General features: G+C 33.7%; 3 protein-coding genes across 3 annotated transcripts in view; 2 read left to right on the top strand and 1 right to left on the bottom strand.

Annotated features, from left to right (window-relative positions):
- Window positions 1-25,203, bottom strand: part of LOC117779467 (angiotensin-converting enzyme) — an 84,241-nt gene that overhangs the window by 22,078 nt on the left and 36,960 nt on the right. The gene's annotated exons all lie outside the window — the stretch shown is intronic.
- LOC117779469 (MAGE-like protein 2) lies at window positions 19,140-21,294 on the top strand. Its single transcript, XM_034615675.1, has 2 exons — window positions 19,140-19,232; window positions 19,955-21,294. Exons 1-2 carry the CDS (start codon window positions 19,221-19,223, stop codon window positions 20,813-20,815), a joined length of 873 nt encoding a protein of 290 aa, XP_034471566.1. The 5' UTR covers window positions 19,140-19,220; the 3' UTR covers window positions 20,816-21,294.
- On the top strand, window positions 24,292-24,947 carry LOC117779472. The gene is made up of 2 exons (XM_034615677.1): window positions 24,292-24,487; window positions 24,554-24,947. Exons 1-2 carry the CDS (start codon window positions 24,296-24,298, stop codon window positions 24,926-24,928), a joined length of 567 nt encoding a protein of 188 aa, XP_034471568.1. The 5' UTR covers window positions 24,292-24,295; the 3' UTR covers window positions 24,929-24,947.

Below are 25,203 nucleotides of genomic sequence, written 5' to 3'. Positions count from 1 at the left end.
ATTTTAATAATTTGTGACAGATCTGTTACCATACCTGCGTACGCCCTTGTGCTGATGCTGATGTGACAAGAATCGTTAAATAATCTTTGTCAAATTCATTGTATGCTTTTCAAGTTCACTGTCCAATATGGATTTGGTGTTAAAGCCTGTTTAATAACTCAAATCCTGAGAAACATTAAAAAGTGACTCAAATCTTAATTTTAGTTGCTAAATTATGGGGTCGATTGATTCTAAAAATGGAATTCGAAATGTACCAGTTTCAGGTATGTTTTTGCTATCATCTGCAGCCACATATTAAAATTGCTATCGTACTTTTCGTTGTCTGATTAATTTAATTTCAGGCTCAACCCCTCAACTTTTTCCAAGTTCAAACTCTTTTTAAAAAAATATTTCAAAATTTCATATTTTCGGCGCCCCTAATAGTGATATACATAGCATAACTTACGTTAGACATGTTATATGAATTTTATGTTAATATAATTGAATATAATATATTTAATTAAATTTCTTCTGTTAATTCAATTGTTTATTTAGTTATGTTAATCTCCAAATGTTAAGTTGGCATATGTTTATGTATGTCTCATGGTTGGCATATTTTAAATCCCACAAAAAAAACCTCTACACGAGGTAAAAGTCTAGTGACGAAAGCAATTTCTAGCCCCAAAATTTCTGATATCCAATTTTGTGACGAACAAAATTCAGTTTAATCTTAAAATTTTAAATAAAAATATAAATTAATAAAAAAAAAAGCGAAAATTGGCATTGTGCACTGTGAGCAAAAGGGTGAGCTTCTTTGTACATAAAATTACTTTTGCGCAGTGCCGAATGCCAATTTTCGCCTTTTCTATTAATTTATATTTATTTATTTAAAATTTTAGATTAAACTGAATTTTTCGTCACAAAATGATATCAGAAATAAAGACTTTACCTCGTGTAGATTTGATATCAGAAATTTTGCAATTGCTTTTGCTTTTGACATTGTAACTTTATCATTAATGCAGGCAAATAGTAAAATGTATAAATTTAGTTGTTCAACGTATTTCATATTTAAAAAAAAAAAATTGTTCTTTAATTATAAAGAAAAACTAGGGGGCTCCGCCCCCTGCTCTCTTTGCTCGCGTTGCTACAACCGAGCATACTCTACTGTCAGAGACCCCGTACTTACTATGAAAAAAAAAAGTTTTTCATACTAAGACCTGGATTTTGCCCGCTATATGATATAGTGGTTCGATTAGAACCAACTTTGGTCAGAATATATAAGTCTAATTTAAATGCATATTCTATTAGTTTGGCTACGATATCTCGTAAAACAAAAAAGTTTTTCATAACAAGAGTTAATTTTGGACCGATTTGCTATATGATATAGTGGTCCGATAACAACTAACATCGGTCAGGATTTTTAAAACTGACTTAAATGCAAATGCTATCAATTTGGTTAAAATATCTCACTAAACAAACAAGTTTTTCATACTCTAACCTTATTTTGACCCGATCGGTCCTATGACAGCTATATGATATAGTAGTCCGATTTGAACCAACTTTGGTCAGGATATATAAAACCAAGTTAAATGCATATTGTATCAGTTTGGTTGAGATAACTCATAAAACCAAAAAGTTTTTCGTACTAAAACATGATTTCCGACCGATAGAAAAATGTATTTATTCACTTAACAGGTAATATCTTCCAAGCCCCTCAACCAAAATTTATGTTTCATATACCAAAAAACGCGAAATTGTACGTTTTACAACATAATAAAATTTAACAGAAATCGTTAAAACCGTTTTGTCGCCAAAATGTAAGCTTAAAAACATAATATCACCTGTAAAATGTTACCTGAATACTTAAGAAAATACTTTAAGGTACGCATCAAAGCCCTCAAACATACCTTTCCAATGATGTATAGAACATATCTGTAGCTTCTATGGTTTGGAAACTGTTGAAGCTTAAATTTTAGCGGGATTTAGCGTTTTCCCGCTAAACTAGCGGGAAATCGAAAGAGTCGTAAAACAAACATTTCTAGATTTTCCAAGAGGAATAAATCCCCATCATTACATCTTAGCTTTTTAGCGCTTTGATACAAACAGACAAACAGACAAACAAAGAAACTAACTTTTCATTTAATTTTGAAAAGTCCACTAAAAATTTCAAATTTATTTATCTTTTGAACCAGTTAACGGATTTGGGTCATCAAGGTATCAATCAACGCGTATTTTTGATACAAATTTTTAAAAAATAAATAATTTTACCAAAAAGCCCCAACGGCTCCACAAGCTGCGATCATACAAATTTTTCCCCTCCCACTTACACCCCCGTATCTCATGACCCAGGTGAATTAGAAAAAGTTTTAGTATGCCATTTTGTAAGTTAGGACTAAACCTTTCGATCGGTATATAATTTGATCTAATCGGACAGTCGTAGCAAATTTTCCAACTTAGCTGTATATATAGTTAGTCGCCTTTCGCACCCTTCGTGCTGCTTTCGTCACTAACGCGAACTGCCGTCCGCAGTGATCAAGGCAGTAAGCCTCCAAAATCTTGTTAAATGTTTGGTTTGGCGGTTCGAACCATAGAGAAAGACATTGGTTCTGTTTGCAAATTGGTTTATATATCCCCTGAACCCAAGGTTTGGGTTCGAGCCTTGGTTCAATTTCATACAAAACTAGTCGGCCGGTGCTTCAGTCGAGCATACTCGACTGTCGGAGACCCCATACTTACTATGGCAAAAACTATTACTGGAAAAAATTAAAAAATATTTAGTTAACTTAAATGCATATTCTATCATATTGGTTACAATGTCTCATAAAACATAAAAGATTTTCATACTAAGACTTGATTTTCGACCGATATTTCCTATGGGCGCTATCTATATCATAGTGGTCCGATTCAAAAAAGAAACAAACTTGACCTGCCTGCAAAATAGAGGAATCTACATACCAAATTTGATGTCACTAGCTTTTAAATTGTTCTAATAATATGGATATGAAACTTTTTTTTTCGATTTGTGGGCGATAAAGGGGGCGTGGCCGAATTTTGAAACAAACTTGATCTGCTTGCAATATAAAGGAACCTACATACCATGTTTGGTGTCTCTATCTCTTATAGTCTCTGAGATCTAGGCGCTCATAAAGACGGACAGACAGACGGACAGACGGACGTTGCTAAATCGACTCGGCTGTTGATGCTGATCAAGAATATATATACTTAATAGGGTCTGCCACGCCTCCTTCTGCCTGTTACGCACATAGTCGTTAAAACAAACCCAATAGACCCGTGTACTTTTTTTAAGTACGGGGTCTAAATATTTGTATTGTTATCAATTTTTCTCTACATTTTTAACTAATTAAATTTGTTTGTTTTTAAGAAATTAAATTTTGATAATTTAAATTTATGCTAAGATTTAAATATGACTTATTTTAATCAGAAGTCTTAAATAAATGCGTAATATTAAAAAGCCATAAATTTTATGTAATTTTTTTTTTTTTAACTGAACCTTTTTTTTTTTGAAAGCGGTTTGGTTTAGGTTCGGGTTCGCAAAGTAAATACATTGAAGGGTTCGGTTCATAATCCGGTTCAGGCTGCTTAAAACCCCGAACCGAACCAGTTCTACGAGGTTCGCTTCAGAACCGGTTTGCAGCCTTGTTTTAAATATGCTTTTATCTTAACATTTTAATAGTTAAAAGTGTCAATTAAATTGCCTCTGTTCGAGACTAGGTGTTTTAAGTGCTTATTTCATTAATGGTCGTTAAATCGAACGGAGCGAATCGAGCAGGGGCAGAGCCCCCTTGTTTTATATAGGTAATGTACAATAAACATATTGATATGTTAACATTCGATTCCTTAAATTTTTGTTTTGTAGAGTTCAAATCATCTGACATTTAATCAAGTCAATGGCTTTAACCGATCCATAAAAATAAAACAAAACATAAACCAACTAAAAAATAAATCGAATTGAAAAGCAGTTTACAGCACGGGTTGCTGGTCAAGCGAAGCATTAAAGTCAAATGCAGGGCAGACAAAGAATCCCAAAGACTGCAAACATATGAGAGTTGGAGACTTTAGGGGAGGGGGATGAGGGATGTGGGCCCAGTCAGGGAGATCCAGATTGCCACAGTTGGCGCTTGCTGCTTCACTTGGACGGATCGACGGCGACGAGTTGCAGCAAATGTTTTCGGAGACTGATTTCTATTACATTATGGCTAAATTTCGATTTCTGTTGCTAGTCGTTTGAGTCGAAACTGGTGCAACTTGTAGCTATGGCTTTATAGTTGCCAACTGAAGTAAATTCAATGCATTTTTTAACCAAAAACGAAGCAAAACTCATTTCGCAATCAGACAACAACAACAAGTACAACAACAACACATTTGCTTCAATTGGATGGACAACTTAGCGTTGGCGACAGCGATGACCTCCAAAACTAGCTGTCTAGATCAGCTCATAGCTCGTATAGTCGCTCATTAGAGCAAAATGTGCAATGTCTGTCTTCGTTTTTCTCAGACCAACAGCAGCAACAACAACAACCACGGCAACAAAAATCAAAAATATAAAACAGGCCAAAAAACAAAATCTGAAATTGCGTAAAATTTCATTTTGAGTTTTTTTCATTTGCCTTTTCGTTGCTTCTGTCATTTTGTGGCAATTAATTAGTTTCAACAAATATGCGTACACCCCCAACCTGCCCTCCATTTGAATCCATATGAAATCAAAAAAAAATATTGTTTTAATTGCCGCAATTTGTTGCTTTTTTTTTTCGTTTTGTGTGGTCTTTTGGCTTACAATCTCATTGCGTAATGTTGTAACGATATCATTCGACTTAAGTTAAAACTTAATTGTTGTATTTCAGGAAATGATTTATGTATAAACAAGGTACATCTTCGGGTTTCATTCAAAATAAGAAGATTTTATCGTCCAAGAAAGGGTACAAAATTGACTTTACTTAATACAAACTTGGCTTCTGCCTGCTTTCAGATATTTTTCACAAGAGAATTCGCCGTAACTCTGTTAACATCTATCGATAGTCTTGTACATTTAATTTAGTTTCATTTCTTCCAAGAATAGTACGCTAATCAGCTAAGAAAACAGCAGTAGAAAGCAGCTTAAATTAAATTATAAGGTCGGAAAGGCTATAGTCGAGACCCCCACAATAGGAATACCCAATACATATTTTAAAGAGCTTTTATTGCTTGAATTATTAATAACTTATATTAGCCATTAGCCGCTCTATTTATCTGATAATAGTAGATAATAATAATATGTAGATAACGAAAGTTATCACAAAAAAATGTTATCTGAAAATTTTGCCGTTGGGGTCTTTCTCGGTTTGCGGTGGTGGAAGAGGTCGTGCAAAAATTTAAAAAAAAAACTTGACCTGCTCCAACGCCATTGGAGTCTGTGTGCCAAATTTGGTTGTTCTACCTCTTATAGTCTCTGAGATCTAGACGCACACACGGACGGACAGGCAGACAGACGGACAAGACTATATCGACTTCTTTTTGAGGCTCGGCCCGGCCCAGGCCCGAAATCAATTTGTAAAGCCCGGCCCGGCCCCAGCCCGGCCCGAAATTATTATATAACATAGACAAATTTGTATTTACTTTACTTGTATTCTTAATTTTTTTCCAAAACCGAACAAAATTTGAAATGTACTTGTTATTTAGAAACCTAATTTATTTTCTTTGCTAATTTTAGCGATTTTTTACGCATTTGATAAGTAGAAAAATTCAACTTGATAAACATATCGATGCGCATCGATAAAATGTATGCGTGAATGATATTAACAGTGAATAATTACAGAAAAAGTTTTATTAATCCATATAAAAATTAAGTGTAAAATCGTGACTTTTGGGGCCTACCGGGCTTCGGGCTTTACTTCGGCCCGGGCCCGAACGAAAAAAGCCCGTTCACGATTTTTAGGCCGGAAGCCCGTGGATTTTTTTAAAAGGCACGCGGGACACGAAGCACGAAAAGCCCGTCCCCATCTCTGTACTCGTTACTTACAAAGGGTATATTTTACGTACTACATATTCGTATTAAAATAAACGAAACGTGATTTTGTTATTGTTTTTTATAAGAAAATTTGTTTTTCGTTCCTATCTGTCCTGTCTTGTCCTGATATAGGACATCTTTATATATATAACTTTTATTCCTGGCTGACTGGCGTTTACCGGAAAGCACAAACGTGAGAGCTACGAGATTAAAACATTTCCACAACATGAAATGGTTCAATCGTGGACTAAGATGCCTAAAGAAAATATCAACCTGCAAACAGGCAAAAATTCGAACTACGAACGATAGGGTTTGGTTGAACAACATTTTCGTTTTTTTTGGTCTCTTGAATTTCGACTAAAAAACTAAAATTAAAATAAAATCGATATTCCATTTTTCGAAGGAAACTATTTATATTTTCATTTTATTTTTGAGTGCTTGTTTTGTTTGCTATATTCATGGTTTCGTAGGATTGGCAATAACATACACCATACCTATACTCGCACAAAAAAATAACAATTTGAATAAGTTAAAGCACACATAAGACTTCAAGCTGATACTAAGTTTGCTTTTGTTTAATATTACGTTAAAGAAGCATTTATGATCATCTTCTGATATGAGAATTGGTTTGTTTCAGTACTCTGTGTGATGAATGGTGATTGCTGCGGCCTGTTGCTGAGTCCCTACAAGGGAAAATTTAGTAAGTTAGTGCCAAATTGGAAATGTGAATCTAAACAATTGTTCCTGCTATTCGAAAAATTTTATTTACAGGGACGAAATGGAGCGTGGTTGAATTCTAAAATAAACTTGATCTGTTTGTAATGTTGAGAAAAATTTGGTGTCATAAGTTCTTATTGTCTCTGTTATATAGTTATATCGACTCTGTTGTTGATAGTGATCAAAAAGATGTACATTAGAGTGCATCGATTTGGATGGCCCAAAAAAAAATTGACAAATGGTCCCCATATTCGTAATCTACGGTCAATTCTAATATGTTCTCACCAAGAAACCATAGTTCTAAAACAATTGCTAGTCCCCGCTTTTTTCGAAAAAATCGATGCACTCTAATGTATATAGTATTTAATGGTGTCTGCACACCTCCTTCAGCATGTTTCATACAATTTGCCAAACCCGTTTTTAATGACCACAGGATAAGACAATAATAATTTAAAAAAAAACTTGAATTCTTAGATTCAGAATTCACAATGGTTATTAAAGTATTTGACGAAATATAATTAGTATTTTGACTCTTGACTGCAGCATTGTATTTTAATAAGAAACTTTGTTAATTTCCATTGAAATATATCATAAACTATCAAGTTAACAGCTTGTTTTACATAGTCTACATGCGTGACCTCTTACTGGCCGTAAATTCCTCAACAGGTTGCCGCCGGGAATTGTAGTTCGGGTATGCTAACTATCGGTTATCAAGCGTGGCACGTCAACGTACAAATATCTCATCGCTTGCATTGAAATTGCAACAATTAAATTAACCATAAAAGCTACCGCATCGCATCATAGTTGGATTATTATGCAATTGGCTATTTAAAAATTTGGCATGGCATTTTTCACCAGCATTGCTTATCTGAAGTTTTCCACTGTCTGTATCCCACCATGCAATATGAATTATAACGCCAAATTGCAGCGCCTTAGTTTTTCATTGGGGTGTGTCTTGGACGAAATCGAAACTATGCCCACACACACACACATGTATACATACTCAACATACACTACACATCGGGCAGCCTCTGATCCTTTCACCTGCTGCGAGAAACAAAAGACTTAGGCAACGAGCTCGATTGTTTTACTTTGTATAATTTATTTAAGGTTTCCGTATTGAAAGTGTTTCCAGACGCTCTCTAGTTTCAACAGCACTCCTTGAAAGTTCTATATCCAAGTGCCTAAATAGTTTTCAATTGTACTTTTCAGGGTACAACCAAAAGAGATACAAATCCCACTACCAGCAACAACAACAACACTTGTAGAGCAATTGAATACGACATATCTCAAAAAAATCTCTCGCAAATGCAACATAAATAGCCTGGCAAATGGTTGAAGCTTCCCAAATGCGGCAAGCATTTGACTGCGAACTGTTAACTACTGCCTACCACCGATTCGCACTCGCTGCCGATGCTGCTGCCGATGCTGCTACCGTTGCCGTTGCCACAGCCGCATTCGGAATCGCAGCGTTGTTGTTCCAGTGCCAGCAGCTGTCCGCGTTGGCGACGTCGCAAATGTTGCATAATTTCAGTTTTCTTTGATTTGGTCGTGGCGTAGTGGCTTCTGTTGTTATTGTAGTTGTTGTGGCTGTGGCTGTTGCTGTTTCTGCTGCTTTGGAAGTCACCCAGTAAGTGTGTCACTGTGGCATTTCAGTTAGGCCACTGAACAGTTGTTGCAGTTGCTGGCATTAGTTTTATTGTGGCTGTTAGGTCTTTGTGTGTCAAAAAATTTGGATATTAGTAATTTGATATTCTACACTGTATTTGCATTGTTGTTATCGCTGCGGACGGCAGTCCGCTCTAGTGACAAAGCCAGCACGATGGGTGCAAAAGGCGACTAGCAATATATACAGCTAATATGGAAAATTTGATATTACTGTCCGATCAGATCGATATATATACCGGTCGAAAGGTTTAGTCTTAACTAACAAAATGGCATACTTAAACTTCTGCTTACTCAAAAAATAAAATTACATTCTGCAACATGCGCAAAAATGTTGAGCTTCATTTACATAAATATTAGTTTTTACGCAGTGCCGAATGTAATTTATTTATTTTTTTGTTAATTTATTTATACTTGTATTAAATTTATATATTAAATTGAATATTATTCGTCACAATATTTTATATCAGAAATTTTGGGGCATGGAATGACTTTCATCACTAAGCTTTTACCTCGTCAAGAGGTTTTTTTGGAAGATTACACTAGGCAACAGCCAAAAAATTACAAGAACCAAACCCACTTTTTTGGATAGATTTTGGGCCCCATATGACGAAAAACATTTTTTTTTTTTTGATGAGTTTTTTTTAAGAATTTTTAAGGAATCTGGCTTTTTTTTTTAAATTTCTACTTTTTCTAAAGCTTATGAATATATCTATATTTTATTTATATACAGTCTTAGATTAAAAAAAATTGTTTTAGAGCTATCAGTATTTGAATTAAGAAAATTATAATTTTTTGATTACCTTTTTTTCAGCTATTTTTACTTTAAAATTCAAGGAAAACATGCAAAAAAAATTTGACCTTTAGTTTGAAAATTTTTTATATTTTTTGAGACACCTTAACCAATCCCACAGAATATCAATCTGTTGTTGTCTTTCACATTGTGACCATATTTCACATAGCTGCCATAGGAGGGATCGACTCAGAATCAGCCATTCATTTGAAAACTTTTTTTGTTTTTTGAGTTATGTTAACTAAACTGATAGACTTGTTTAAAATCGGACCAATATATCATATAGCTGCCATAATTTATTTATATAGGTGCATTAATTACGCGTCGTTTGATATATGATTCATTAAAATTTATGGAGAAACGGATAAGTTATTAGCATATAAACAAAAAAACAAGTTTCACGCAAATGTTGATTTTTAACTGATTGGTCCCATGGCAGCAATATGTTATAGTGGTCCGATTCCAACTAAATTTGAACAGATTGTATATGATGATTCGGTGTTTACTATTTGTAAGTTTGGTACAGGTTACTTAAAAAATACAAAAGTTTTTCATACTAAAGGTTGCTTATCGACCGTTCGTATCGATCGTTCCTATGGTAGCTATATAATATAGTGGTCCGATTTCTACCAAATGTTGATATGATGTAATGGGCAATTAAAGATACCCAGTTAATGAGTTTGATTGAGATATCTACAAAAACAAAAAAGTTTTTCATACCAAAACTTGATTTTCTACCGATCGGCTTTATGGCAGCTATATGATATAGTGATCTGATTTGAACCAACTTCGGTAAGGATGCATAAGACCAACTTATATGCATATTCTATCAGTTTATTTAAGATATCTCAAAAAAAATAAAAGTTTTTCATACGAAAACTTGATTTTAGACCAATCGGTCCTATGGTAGCTATATGATATAGTGAACAGATTGAACCAAAATTAGTGAAGATGTGAAGGACAATATAGAATACACAGTTTGTAAGTTTGGTTGAAATATCTTAAAATTAATAAAAAAGTTTTTCATACTAAAGTGACTGATCGACTGATCGTTCCTATGGCAGCTTTATTAAAAAGTCAACCGATTTGAACCAAATTCGGTAGGGATACATAACACATTGCCAGATACACAACCTGCGAGATTGGATGATATATCTTAGGAAACAACATAAGCTTTCAAACGAAAGGCTGATTCTAAGCCGATCTCTTCTTTGGCAGCTATATGCTATAGCAGACCGATTTGAACCAAATATGGTCAAAATGTGTAAAATAACAACAAATTAATATTGTGTGAGATTGGTTAAGATATCTTAAAAATCACACAAGAAAGTCATCAAAGTCGACAAAAACATGCCTAGACACAAAATAATATTTTATCGCTGTCTCTCCATAGATTAATTAATTAATCATATTTTAAACGACGTGTAATTAATACAGCTATTCAAATAAAATAGGAAAAAAAATGTAATACATTTTTTTTTAACTTTTCCTCGAATTTTAAAGTAAAAAAAGTTAATAAAAAAGCTTTAAAAAACAATAATTTTCTTGATTCAAAAATTTATTTCTCTTAAACTACTGCTTTAACTCTTTAACTTGTTATTAATGAGTTATAGATATATTCATTAGCTTTCAGAAAAAGTAAAATAATGACGACAAATGTGAGCGCACTTCTGGAAAAAGTATTAAAAAATGCCAAATTTAAAAATTGTAAAAAAAATCTCACCATAAAAAAAACTTGCTTTTCGTCGTTTGGGGCCACAAAGCTATCAAAAAAAGTGGGTATGCTTCTTGTAATAGCCAAAAAGTTCAAATTTGTTGCCTAGTGTTATTGCAACTAGTGTTGCTGTAGTTGTGCAAATCATTTCTAGTAATTTAGCTTATTTACATTTGTATTTACAAAGTAGACGTACAAAATATTATTATAAGAAAATTCACACCAAATTTTAATAGAATAAAAAAAATTTAAACGAGAAAGTAATATAAACTAGTCGAAAAGGCTCTAGTCGAGACGAGTGGGTTCAGTTAAGTTAATTAAATCGGTTTTCATGAAAAATCGACACGATTTAACTTGTAAATCGTTCAATTTGACCTACAAAAATTTTTAATATTTTAAAAATGCATTAAAATGACACAAAAATAACAATTTTGCAATTTAAAATTTAAAAAAAAACTATATGGAGAAGAGAATTAGATCTTATCAATTAATGCCAAAGAGCTTAAGCCTTCTTGGCCATTGGAGATTTTAACAAATCGTTAACAGATTTGGTTAATACTTTTTTCTTATATCAACTACTTTAATTATTCGTTTTGTTGCCTTCTAATGCCAACCTTACATCGGCTTCTCTTTTTAAAACTTCTAGAGAATAAGTTTCTTTTAAGTTTCATGGTATTTGAACGAATTGTGTATTATTTTATAAGAGTCGCAAGAAGTTGCACCACACAGACATAAATTTACATTCAACTTACATTTGTTTGGGTGCTAATAATTAGAGCAGATGTGGTTCACATATACACCTCAAATAAGCATCTACACTCCCACACAATACTACTCGAAAAAAAACTCGAACAAATGAAAATGAACAAGCGACACCATTCCCATGGCAAAGGTTTCATTTGTTTATACTATATTTTGGTTTTTCTACAAATTGGTATATTTTTTCGTGATATTATTGCTTCAGTTTTGCGCTAATTGCGGTGCGGTTTTCTTGACATGAAGTGGACAGAAAAGCAAAGCCAAATCCCAAAAAACACCGACAACTCAACAAAGTGATTAATGAATTACTTTATATTGCCAAACATGATTACGAGTATAAAGTAACACGATCTGAGAACAAGCAAGAACACCCCATTAAAACGTACTCGACTACCAGATACCCTACGCTACTACAGATTCAAAAACACATAAAACCATTTGAAAACACCGCTCTAAACTGTCTCAAACTTTATTTTCATTAAATATTGAGCCTTTCTTTTTTTCGAGCTGCGGCCAAAAAAAACATGTCATGAAAAATTTAAAATTGGATTGATCTACGTATTTCATGTGGTTCTTAAAAGCGAATGGACTAGCAAACACACACGCAGGCTTAACAAGGCGTGGATCTAAATAACGATCACCAATATACATTTAGTATATAGGGTAGAAGATGAAATATTTAAATCCCATATCGATAAGACCATAAATTTTGAAGCTATTTAATAAACAGTTTAATAGTGTAGACTAATTGATTTGATAGCAATTATTACATACATAAGAAATTGAATTGTGTTCTAAATAGTGGTCGGAATGGCAACTCTACGAAAATCTCTCAGTTTTAAAACTAGCTTAATTAAAATTGAGACAAGTCCGTCAATTTGTATAAGACCGTAATATGGGACGCATAACACAATACTCACACTACACCGAAAATAACCTTTGTATACATTATTAAACTTAAAATTTTAATTTATTTTCAAATATTTGTTATTTTTATTAGATAATTTCTGCATCATTTATTAAAGTAAGTTCAAATATCGATCAAATTATCAATTTTAAAGCCAGTTTCGAGTAGACCAGAAATTTCCGCCGGCGGAAAGTTTTCTATGGGATAGTTGTCAAATTATTTTCTTCTCTGAAATTTTTATATGGAGTTTAGACCAACCAGAACGTTTTCTGGTCTACTCGGTACGGGCCTTTAATGTCAAGTTTGTTTGGCAGTCGCTAAACCTGACTATAAAAAGTATTTATTTTAGTTTATTTATGAAAAAAAGTTGATCAGTTAGCTCATGACAATAGAAGTGACTTAACTTAAAGTCTAGAAGAGGGCGTTAGGTGGGCGTGTTAGCCAGTTCTTTAGCCATTTGCGAATGCTCTCGAGCCTCGAGTCTGGTTCCGTCTGCACTACGTGTAGGTGTTGTTGTTGTAGTTAAAGTCTGGCATTGTGTTGTCTACCGGCAAGTTGGATATTTCAAGGCCTGTCAAGCCGTGCCCCTACCAAATTGAATAGAAAATGTCAGCAAACAAATTTAATTTTTTTGTTATTTGTGTAATTTCTGTTGTCTGATTTCTGAATTAGTCTTTTGTTAAGATGTGTGTAATTTTCAAGCATTTTCACAAAACAATAGATGAAAATTTAAGTGCTAAAAACATTGCAGAGTAAACAAAGGTCAGATGTCGTTTTTTGCGGTGGGTGTTGAGGTCAAGCAATAATTGTAATAATAATAACGATAATAACAAGACATTCGGTTAACAGTAGCTTCAAATCCAGCATCAGAAAGTAAGAATTCTGCAGTCGAGGTGCTCGACTTGCATATGCCTAGTACACGTATTTTCGCCGATTTCATTTAATCACCATAAATGAGATACAAATATTTATTTATTTTTTTGATTTAAAAGCTTTACAATGTACGGTAATGGTATTAACAATAACAAGAAAATTCTGGTGGGGCAAAGTTTATAAGGCTATGGTCCGACTCACAGCAGTATAGTGGACGGCAGGACAGAATCAACAAAACCAATTATCTTAAATGTAACATAACAAAACAGCGACGTAGACATAATCCCACAACAGTTCCGTGAATTAGGAGAAAAAAAAACATGGCGCCATGGCAAGTCCTTCTGTTTTTAAGTGAGGGTAAGTCTAGCAATAACAATCTATTAGAGTAAGAATTCCATTCCATGGAAGGCTGCGAAGAGCAAACAGCAAAAATCTTTTTTGTACTAATTCAATCATATCCTGATATGATCCTGATATAATATAAAAATATGTTTATTAAAAATATTAAATTTAATTAAAAAAATATTTATTAAAATAAACATCACTATTTTTATTCGAAGACGAAGGCCTATCCGTTAGATCATTATTCACACAAAATTAAATAATTAGGGATTCATACGGAAGAACGCACATTGTCACTAGCCCTATGCGCTTTGTACCCTTAAAGTACTGGGCTATCAATAAAGTGGAATCAAAATTTATAATGGCGTGACCTTTTCGCGCAATTATCAAAAATGTATGGGTACAAAAAACTGTTGTAGTAGTAGTAGTTTTTTTATGTAAACAACATTTTTCTGGTCTTTTTCTATAAAACTAAGTAAACGTGTCCAGTTCAAAATGTAGCCAAATTAAATGTCGAAGGTTTGCACGACTCTTTCAAGCTTGAGGCCTGCCGTTTCAATTGACAAATACTTTCCGCACTTACCTCAACTAACCTCGCCTCAAACTCAGTCTGGCTTTAGCCTGGGCACGAACTTGGTTAACTGAAGAAATCTTCGCCCGTCCACCAAAAAAATGTAGGCCAAACTTTGTCGCTTGAGTTAAATTGCCGACATCTAAAAGTTTTATAAATTTTACTGATCTCTTTTATCCGATTACCCGAATGACCATGGCACAGGTAACACAAAAAACTGTAAGTACTAACCTAAATGCGTCTATTAATCACCCGCATTTCATTCGTAATTTATCTTATACTTTATATTGTGATCTGAATTAATTATATGTAGAGTATATTATATATAATTTAAGGCTTATAAATTAATATATTATAAAATAGTGTTTATTTATTTATTCATTAATCGTTATTTAAATTTTCTTTAGTAAAATTTTAATAATTAAATCGCGAAAACTAGACAGGCAGTTCGTATATACTTTCACACATTGCTACAAATACATATATTATGTTACATTTCGCATTACATTTTCTAGAATTAAGTATGAATCGATCTTAGTTTTAGAATTCTGACTTCACATTCCTAAGGCAGCAATCCGAAATAGTAGTCCGATTTTATCCAAACTAAGTCGGATTATATAAGACCATGGAAAACATATAATCCGTGAGTCTCTCAAAAATACCTCCAGAAACAGCTGAGTTATTTGTCCTAAACTAGTTAAAGTTTTTTTTAAATTAAAATAATTTTTTTCAAGATTGAAAGGAATTTAAAAATAAGATCTTTTCGTACTGAAAACAAGTACGTTTTGGGATATTTCTTTTTCATTGTCTCACCTTAGAATTCTCAACTGGTTCTAGCGACGCAAATATGACGTTAAGGTTGGATCGCTGGTAAAATCAGCACCTATTCCGAAAGGTCGCTAACCAAGAAAATACACAATTATTAAATTGTATTTAATTTTGGTATTTTGAATAATTTTAGTACACATACTAGTGTATGTTTTAAAATTAAAGCTAATTAATTATGACAATATTTTGTACTAAAACAAGTTCAATTTTTTCAGACATGAATTAAACCCGAAACGCACTTAAAGTATCCCCAAAAAATCTAATTTTAAGATTTCTGTACTTGCAAAAACCGAACTTGAAATAAGATTTTTGTTCTCAACTTTAGAAATTCCGAACTTAGACAGCTTTTGAGATCGTTTGTACTTGAAAATGGCCTGTTTAAGTACGGAAATCTTGATTTTTCTGAGTGTAGTTTAATTCTTAAAATAAATATGCATTTTATTTGTCAAATTTTACAAACATTTTGAAATGTATTAAATCCGGAATGTATTTTTGAGCTCGAAATTAATATTCTCCTAATATTTTGAAATTAAACCATTCAACCATTAAACCATTGTACAATAAATTTGCTATATTTGAAAATAAATATCCTTTTTTTTCTTAATATAACTTTACGTTGTTGTTACTTCCAGCATTCTATGCTTTAATCACAGTCAAAATTCCACTCTACTGCCATTAAAGCGCAATTAGTTGGCGAACAAAAAAATCGATTGACTAAAAAGTTAAATTGATTACTTTTCCAACATAGTTCCACGATTGTGCATTGAAACATGTTAGGCACTCGAAATCGATTGCAAAGTTTAAAACATGCGACAAAACTGCAACAAACAAAGCAAAAAGTAAAAAAAAAAAAACCCCGATTGACAAATACGAAGCATCTTAAATGTAGAGCACATGCAATGAGAGATTGCTCACATCAAGCAGACCTACATAGGTATTTGAGTATATTAAAAGCAACTTTTGTGCCTGCGCAAAGCGACAAAAAAATTGGCAGACTCATCGATTAAATGGCAAACGACAATATCTTTATTAAGAGTCAATAAATTAATGCTGTTTAAATTTAAAGCTGATTTGTATCCAACTCTGAAGTCTTCAAGATGCTAACATATCTAAAAGATGCAATGCTTAAGACAATATTGAATTTACTTGTATATATTCCTTAGTAATTTAAACATTTCATAATTTGACAGAGTATTAGCCAGTTCTAACTCTAAAGACCAAAAATACTATAATTTTTTCCTCATAAACAATGAAACACAAAATACTTAAAATTAAGCATCTTGGCTTTTATTTATGGTATCATGGCACATACAACCTGTAAAGTGTGTTACTTTGCAACTGGATTATGCAAAGATTTTTTTTCTCAGGGAGTTTTTTTGATTTATCCCCTAACTTTTTATTTGCGATTCCAATCTGTTTGTAATATAATAAATCGAGGAAAACTGCCAACATTTTTGAGTTTAAATAACAATAGAAATTTTTAATAAAGAAAAGCAAGTCTGATGCCCAACATAGTAAATAACAAATAAAAAAAAGAATTTAAAAAAATAAGAAATCATGTCATGTTTTGAAATTAGTTTATTTGTCTTTAGAACTGGTTCACCTTAACGCCGCCAGAAGATATTAAGTATTAATTATAAAAGTTCCCCTGGCAGTCGACTACTTTTCAGATCTCTCAACATGCTAAATATTCCAATCATACTATTTAATGGCACCTAGATATTTTATGCAAATATCATGCTCTGCATTTAGACAGAGTCTGACTTCATAATTGGACATTTGCATAATCACATTAAAGATATTAGACTATCCATAAATTTATCACATTAAAGAACATTAATAAAAAAACAAAATAAAATATAAATAGAATGAACAAATTCATGACACAAAACAAAAAAGAAAAGAAAAGTTATTTTCAGATTCACAACCGGTCTGTCTCAGGTAAAAAAAATTAAAACTCTTGTCTAGTGACTATTGAAATAAAAAATAAAAAGTTATTTTAATTTAATTGATAGTCTTTGTCAATATTCAATGCATTTGTTATTAGCAAGTTAATATTGATATGCTTCACATTTTTAACTAAACAGAAATAATTGTGTTGATTTTTAAGTGATCTGTAGATTTGGTATAATAATCTAGTTTGGATTAGCATAAGTTTCAAGAGATTGTTTTTAAAAACAAGAATATTTACTTATTCAGAATTTAAGTGTTATCGTTGCTTATGTAGTATTTATTTTGTGGATGTTCGAAATGAAAGCTAACTAATAATAGCTAAAAAAAAACAAAAAAAAACAAGAAGATAAAGCAAACGCACACACAAACATATAAGACACATAAACTTGAACTTGAATTTAATGTTGTGCCTTAACCGCTACGTTTCCCTTCACTTTGCATATTCATTATACCATCTACAGTTGATTTTTTCCATCTGCTTCTTCATCTGCTATAATAGATTCAATGTTTTTTTTTTGGAGTCATTTGCTTGATGCATCGTTCTTTATATGGATTTAACTTGGCCACAAAAGAGGCACACTTTGACAAAGACCTCTGTTTTGATCTGTTTGATAATGTAGTCCAACTTCGCCACTCTTTTAAATTAGCCTCATAATGATAATGGTGATGATCGACCTTCACCTTCAACTGCACATTACAATGCACAGCCCTCTAATGACATAACGTCTTTAGTATTATTCGTAGTATTATTTTATGAAAAATATCCGTATATCTAGCATTTCTGTATTTCTTTGTTTTGTTCTCTCTTTCTCTCTCTGTCGCTCTTTCGGTCTGTAGCTATTTTTTGTTCACACGTTCCATTTACATGGCCAATGGACGATTAGACTCATACTGCCCGCAATCTATAGACTTATGTATTTCCTATGCACATTAAAATGTCAAAGTATAAACACAGATACATACATACATATAAATAAGCTCATAGATTGAGGCCCAGAAAACATTCAATCATTGCACCAACAATTCGAAAATTTGCTTCGCTTTACCAAAATCTGAGATCAAAAGTTCAGTCACGAGCACAACCGAACCCACCCGAACTCTGCACAGAACTTACAGAAAAAACGGTATGCTTTTTACCCAAAGCAACATCGAATAATGTATTTTTAAGCAACAAACATACATTAAATATATTTTACATAGTTTGATTTAATTTTTCTTCCAGTACAAAATTCATGTCGGCTTTCGCTTCTTTCTTGCCCTCAGTGATTAGCTTTTTTTTTAAATATTTTATTGTTGCAAAAACTCCACACCGCGTTTCCAATACTTTTTAGCACTTTGAGTATATAATAAGCTCTTATTGGTTTAAGATTTGTTAATAATACTATGAAACTTTTTTGATTTAAATTTTGCAGAATCACATACAATGTCTATTTGAATTTATTTTTCTTCAATTTAAAAATCTTTTGAAATAATTCTTACGAATTTTAAACAATCATTGGGAATAATTATCTAATGAAGTATATTTAACTTTTAATATTATTGATAGTTTAGTTTTCGTTTTATTATAATGTGTTCTACTTTAAAATAAATCGTCAGCTAACCAGCGTTTTTGTTGATATCTTGTACCCCCAGTTGCTTACTAAGTACTTGGTACCATGAACAGCTAGCAGACCCGCCAACTAAAACGACTTCACATGCATTCGTACTCACACACATGGCGATCAGCTCACACGTATTGCAGTTATACACCTACAGTGTTCGTGTGAGCTGCATGATCAGCTCACATTGTTGCTGAAAGCTCTTTCTGTATACACCGAACGTCTTTAGGGTATTTCCTTTTGCACAGAGAGCGTCACGCTTCAAGAGAGAGAGCTCAACTCGTTTGCAGACAGAGAGAGGAAGAGCGAGCTTTTGCATTGCCGTACAGGCTACTATGGCTGCTTGAGAAATCTCGACGATGATGAATCCCAAGCAGCATCAAAGCTGAGGGCATCGGCATATAAAAGCTTGCAATGTCTGTGCAAAAATATTCAGTTAACAGTTGTGGGTTGGTTGAGACATACAAGCCCCAGCCAAATTGAGTTAAGTGCAGTCTAGGAGTTTAAAAAGTGCAAAATGAAATCTATGGTATGTTGTGTTCAAGCGTACTGAAAATTAAATCATCCATCAATTAAAAATAAATATATGCAATATAACGACAGAAAAAGCAAAAAATTCTTATGTGCCTGCATAACGAATATTTAACATTTATTTTATATTAAATGCAACGGAAATTTATGTGTTAAAAAAATAAACTAGAATTACAATTTCGTGCTAACATGAAAATCAAATGTGTCTTCAAATCGTTTTAGAATAAAGTTGTTCATTAAATAGTGGACGGCAATTTTACGTTCAATAACAATCCAAAGTTTTAAAATTTCCTGCAAAATATTTTTCAGTTCATTCAGATTCAGATTCAAGAAACGAGCGACTATTATATTATATTACATTATTTTGGCAATGTTAATATTTATAAAAAATATAGTTATTGCATTCAGGCTGTTTGCTTTATTATTTAAACTGTAATTTTAAAATGCATTAAACAGTTCGCATTGCGCACACGCAGCTTGGTACACAACTCAAGTTCTTGCACATCACGTATGCGCCCCGTTGCACATGATTAGCCATCAATTTGAACTTGGCGCACCGCCGAGTAATTGGCATGCCAAGACATGGCATGCCAGTTCACATTCCAGATTGCATAATTATCATATTTGTAATTATGGACACAGCAGACGGAAGTGCTGTCGGTATTATATAATAGTCTCATACGACTGGCTAACCCACTTTGGTAACATTTTGCATTTCAGCTCGTCTTTGGCCTGTTGGCTATGTGCGTGTTGGCTGTTAGTGCCAGCGAGGAGACAGCCAAGAAGATTGAAGTGGTGCCCGCTGTTGAGAGCAGCGCGACAGCTGAAAAGAAGCAGGAGAAGCGCGGCATTGGCCATACGGGTTACGGTTATGGTCCATCATCGTATGGTGGTGGTGCCATTCTGAGCACTGGTCACGCTGCCATTGCTGCACCCGCTGTTTCCCATCTGCCCACTCAAGTGCACACCAACACTGTGATCAAGACCGTGCAGGTGCCCTACCAGGTGGAGCGTCATGTGCCCTACCCCGTTGAGAAGACCGTCACCTACCCAGTTAAGGTGCCAGTGCCACAGCCCTACCCAGTTGAGAAGATCGTCCACTACCCAGTGAAGGAGATCATCAAAGTGCCCGTTGAAGTGCCACAGCCCTACCCAGTTGAGAAGATCGTCAAGGTCCCAGTCAAGATCCCAGTCGATCGTCCCTACACCGTGCATGTGCCCAAGCCCTACCCAGTGCCAGTTGAGAAGCCAGTGCCCTACACCGTCGAGAAGCGCGTGATCCAGAAGGTCCCCATCCATGTAGATCGTCCAGTGCCCTATGAGGTGAAAGTGCCAGTTCCCGTCCACGTTCAGAGCCATGTGAAGCCTGCTGTTTCCATTACCCACACCGTTGCTGCACCAGCTGTCTACAGCCATGGTATCTCTGGTCATGGCATCTCCGGACCCGGAATCTCATACGGCAGCTCTGGCCACGGTATCTCTTCATACGAAGGCCATGGCATCTCTGGTCACGGTATCTCTGGACATGGCATCTCTTCGTACGGCATCTCCAGCCACGGCGGTTACCTCCACAAAAAGTAGATCAATTTAACGATATCGAGGGCTATGAATTTTGAACTCGGGTGAAGTCGAGCGTATCAAATCCTGTCAAAATTTTCCAATTTAAATAGCAATTACAAGAACCAAAACTGGAACACAACTCCAACTCAAACCCGATCCCGAATCCGAACCCTCAATGTACGACTTACAATTTAGTTTTAGTTTGTGATACCATCCGAAATTCTAGGAGGAAGCAACAATCGCGCAACATCTAATTTAATGCGACATTCCGGTAAGGGATTCCCTGGACGGAATCCTCAGGAAACTTGCCAACAATCTCCCAAATCGCATTTGTTTGTCCTGCTTATATTCGTTATTTCACTCGCCCTTTTATGTACAGTTCTTTATAGACGGAAAAACAAAAATTAGTTGCTCCTTCGACTTCTTCATGTCAATTTCTATTCTATGAAATGTTTGTACATATTTAATAATGTAAATAAAAAGAAAAATGAGAAAAAAAATTTATATGTATTTCATTATTTTTTCAAATCTCAGATAGACTAAAAAGTTCTATAGATTACGGGATTATTTTAAAAACAACAAACTTGAACAAATAAATGATTAGTAGAATAACAATCATTGCAATACTGTTTACCTAAATTAGCGAAATAAAAGATAGTCGTATTGATTGACAGACAACGCTTTTAAAACCAAATAACTGAACTCTTGCACAAATATGTTATTCAAATAATTTTTATAAATGTTTATAAAAAATAGACCTCAGCTCAAGATAAAAGTAAAGTGAAAAAAACATTTATATTAATATTCAGTTTTCTTTAAAAAAAAATAAGGTAATAATTTATTTGCACAGATAAAAGTTTATAAATTAAAAAATTACTTATTGTCAAATTTTACAATATAATTAAGTTTTCAAATCTATTTATCAATCTACGATGTAGTTATGTTATTCCTTTAAAACTTCTACACTTATTGAGTTTTTTAGAAAACACTGATAATACATTTCTTTTAGAAAGGAACATTTTTAAAATAATTGCTTCTGATAAAAATACTTTGATGGTCGGTGTGTTTTTTTTTGAGGTTGGTTCTTCGAGTGGAGATAAAGCTCATTTACGTTCAGTTTGGCTTGCCATTTTATCATGAACAGGTTGACAAAAGAAAAACGCTTGCAAATTGTGCAAATTCATTTCGAAAATAATGGCTTAGTTCGCAAAGTTTACCGCAAGCTCCGTCCATTTTATGGTAGACATTATTGTCCATCAGAGCAATTAATTCGGTTAACCATGGATCTTTTTCGCACTACGATAATACGCATCCGCAGAGACGTCGAACAGTGCGCACTGAAGAAACAATTGCCGCTGTAGAACAAAATGTTGAAGAGAACCCGAATGAATCGATTCGCCGCCGTGAACAGCAATTGGAGCTGTGTCCATCAACTTTATGGACGATTTTGCGCAAAGATATTAGCTAAGGACTTCACAAGATCCAGCTTGTTCAAGAATTAAAGCCGCGAGACCATGCAATGCGTCGTGATTTTGGTGTATGGGCCGAAAATGAGATTGATCTCAATTCTGATTTTCTTTGCAAAATTTTGTTCAGGGATGAGGCTCATTTTTGGTTGAATGGCTACGTCAACAAGCAAAATTGACACATTTGGAGTGAAGATAATCCGCAGGAGACCTTACAACAAGACAATCGATATATTAAAGAAAACATTCGATGAGCGCATAATTTCGCGGAATGGATCTGTCCATTGGTCACCAAGATCGTGTGATTTGACACCATTGGATTATTTTCTTTGGGGATATGTAAAGTCGCTCGTCTACGACAACAAACCACAAACGTTAGAGGACTTGGAAGCCAACATTCGTCGCGTTATTGCCGACATACGGCCCCAAATGCTCGAAAAGTGCTTCAAAATTGAACCTCTAGACCTGGCTATATTCGAGCCAGCCGCGAAATCATATTTAAACATTAATGGCACAAAATGATCCTTCCAATAAAGCTAAATTGATGGACATTAAAACGATTGTCTTGTGTTTTATTTCAATTCGTTTTTTAATCCGTTATTTCAATCCGTTTATGTCGGATATTTAAATTTAGCGAACATGTTTTCTTGAATCGACCGCCAAAATTAATTTCCAAGCTCAACAAAGCTGTTGGCTTAAATAAGGTATGCTTATAAAATGAACTAGTTAATTTCAAAGTTATTTCATCCATTTTTGTTAAATTTAAAATAAAAATTAAAGTTAATATTCCATTTTGTCATTGCTTGCATAGTTTTAGAAAAAGCGACAGTTACTTTTGGATTCTTTTGCGCTGTTAATCTAATTAAAAGTTTGAAAGAAAATAAACTTTCAACATTTCAAAACGTAACTAAAAGCTAACATGTTTTGCTAAAGCTACGTGTACTATAAAGCTTTTGTTGATGTCAGAACTGTACAGTTCGACTTTGAGCTGAACTTTTATATCAATATACACTGTTACTAAAAGTATGCTATATACTTTTTATTTAATAAACAGAAAATTGTTGTTTTTATTTTGATAAGCCTAACTTTATGCAACCTACCGAGTACCATAGGTACTCATACATGCATATCACTATGGGGCGTTTTACCAACTTTTTTGGCATTAACTCATTTTTCACAAGTAATCAAATCTATGAATTTTCGATACCAATATATTAAAAATACATCCAACTGTTACGTTAGATATCATAAAACTCCAATGTAAAGATAACACCTGTTAAAATCAGCTGTTGCAGCCAAAGGCCACTTCCTTTTAGTTTATAAAGAAAATCACTTAAAAAAATCAAAATTGGCCATGGATATTAACAGTTCGGGTTTGTACTTTATGTTTATATTAATATTTTGTTGTTTTTGTGTATAAGCAAGTGATGTCTATAGATGCTTTTTAAAACGAAAGTTTAACTTTGCAAAGAGCTAAAAAAAATTGTTAACACTTGATAAGCAAATGAGTAAATCCATGTTGTAGAGTCATCAATTCTCTATTCAACACACTTGGTCTCAATGTGCGCTTTTTTGCGCTTTTTAATTTTTTTTTTTAGGACACAACCTCACATTTTCAAATGGCGATTTGTTCGCATTGCCCTATAGGGAATTTGAAATTATTTAAAAAGCCGTAAGCTACGCTAAATATTTTGAAGCGGTTTTTATTCTAGTGTCATGGATAACACGCCACACCCACTTTTCCAAAATACTTCTGGGGTTGTCACTAGAAAAAAAACCTCTTCAAAATATCTTGCGTAGTTTATGAGTTATTAATTAATGCCACATAAACTGGGCAAACGCCCCATAGTACAAATGTATATAAAGGTTCGTTTCAGAACACACTTTTCGCTCATGATACTTAGTACTATATAATTTGAGTTAAACTGATATTAGTATCAGTGGTCCAGTTGTGACTTGTGATGTGAAAATGAAATATCAAATTCAGTTGAGTTATTAGTGCAACAGTGTGAGGACCGTACAGCTAAAATACAAAATGTGTCAGCTTTCCATCGTAATCTTACTAAGTTTTATACCATTTGCACTACTTCAGACTGAAGACCCACATTTGTGCGAAAAATATGTTACAGTTCACTATATGGTAAGGGAGCGTACCCCTTTGCAAGACTATGGCAAATTTGCAGAAGACTTCACCAGATTGAATATTCAAGGTGCAATGCGAAATGTGGTGAGTAAATAAAAAGGTCTCACAGTATTATAATGATTATTAATACAATAGGATATGTTTACATAGATCAAAACAAAACTGGAAGTTCGCAAAAATTGCTGTCCCGGCTATGCAAAATCTGATCAATTAGGACTTGGCTGCCAACCAGTTCAAACAACAACTGACAGCACAACTGGAACCTGGACCGATTCGGACGAGACAACCACTTTGGATATAGTTACCAATAGCATCTCACCTCAACAAAAACCAAGCGAAATCGATGAATGGATTTCCATATGTGCCACAGCCTTGGTATTAACTACGATAGTCGTAATAACTCTATTGTCTTTGTGTTTCATACGGCGAAGAAGAAGATTAAATGTTAATAATGACATGCATGAATCTGGCAACGAACTTGAGGCTCGTGTAGGATTATTTTCTGACTCATTAAGAGATTCATAAAATGTGTATCCAAGTATTAATAAAAATTACGAATGATTATATTATTATAATAAACTAAAGATAAAAATTAAAATTTTTCAAATATACTTTAGGAGGAAACAGAATTGTTCTTTAGCTGTCGAAATCTAATTTCCAAATTATTCAGCACGCATTATTTACTTAGTTTGCTGATATCAAGAGCATGCCCAAATACAAATAGCAAAAGTTCTCTTGAAGAGAGGGCAGAGCTCAGATGTTTGCTTGTGAAAATGGCGGAGCTTAGTTCACTTTTGTCC

The sequence above is a fragment of the Drosophila innubila genome (assembly GCF_004354385.1).
Source record: "Drosophila innubila isolate TH190305 chromosome 2L unlocalized genomic scaffold, UK_Dinn_1.0 4_B_2L, whole genome shotgun sequence".
Classification (NCBI taxonomy): Eukaryota; Metazoa; Arthropoda; class Insecta; order Diptera; family Drosophilidae; genus Drosophila; species Drosophila innubila.
The sequence above is the reverse complement of the archived record's forward strand: the minus strand, read 5'-3'. Positions and strand labels throughout refer to the sequence as shown.

Excerpts from the sequence above, each read along its gene's own strand:
- LOC117779472 (XM_034615677.1), top strand. The coding sequence starts at position 24,296 with ATGTGTCAGCTTTCCATCGTAATCTTACTAAGTTTTATACCATTTGCA. Across the intron at positions 24,488-24,553 it reads AAGGTGCAATGCGAAATGTG|ATCAAAACAAAACTGGAAGT; the intron begins GTGAGTAAATAA and ends ATGTTTACATAG.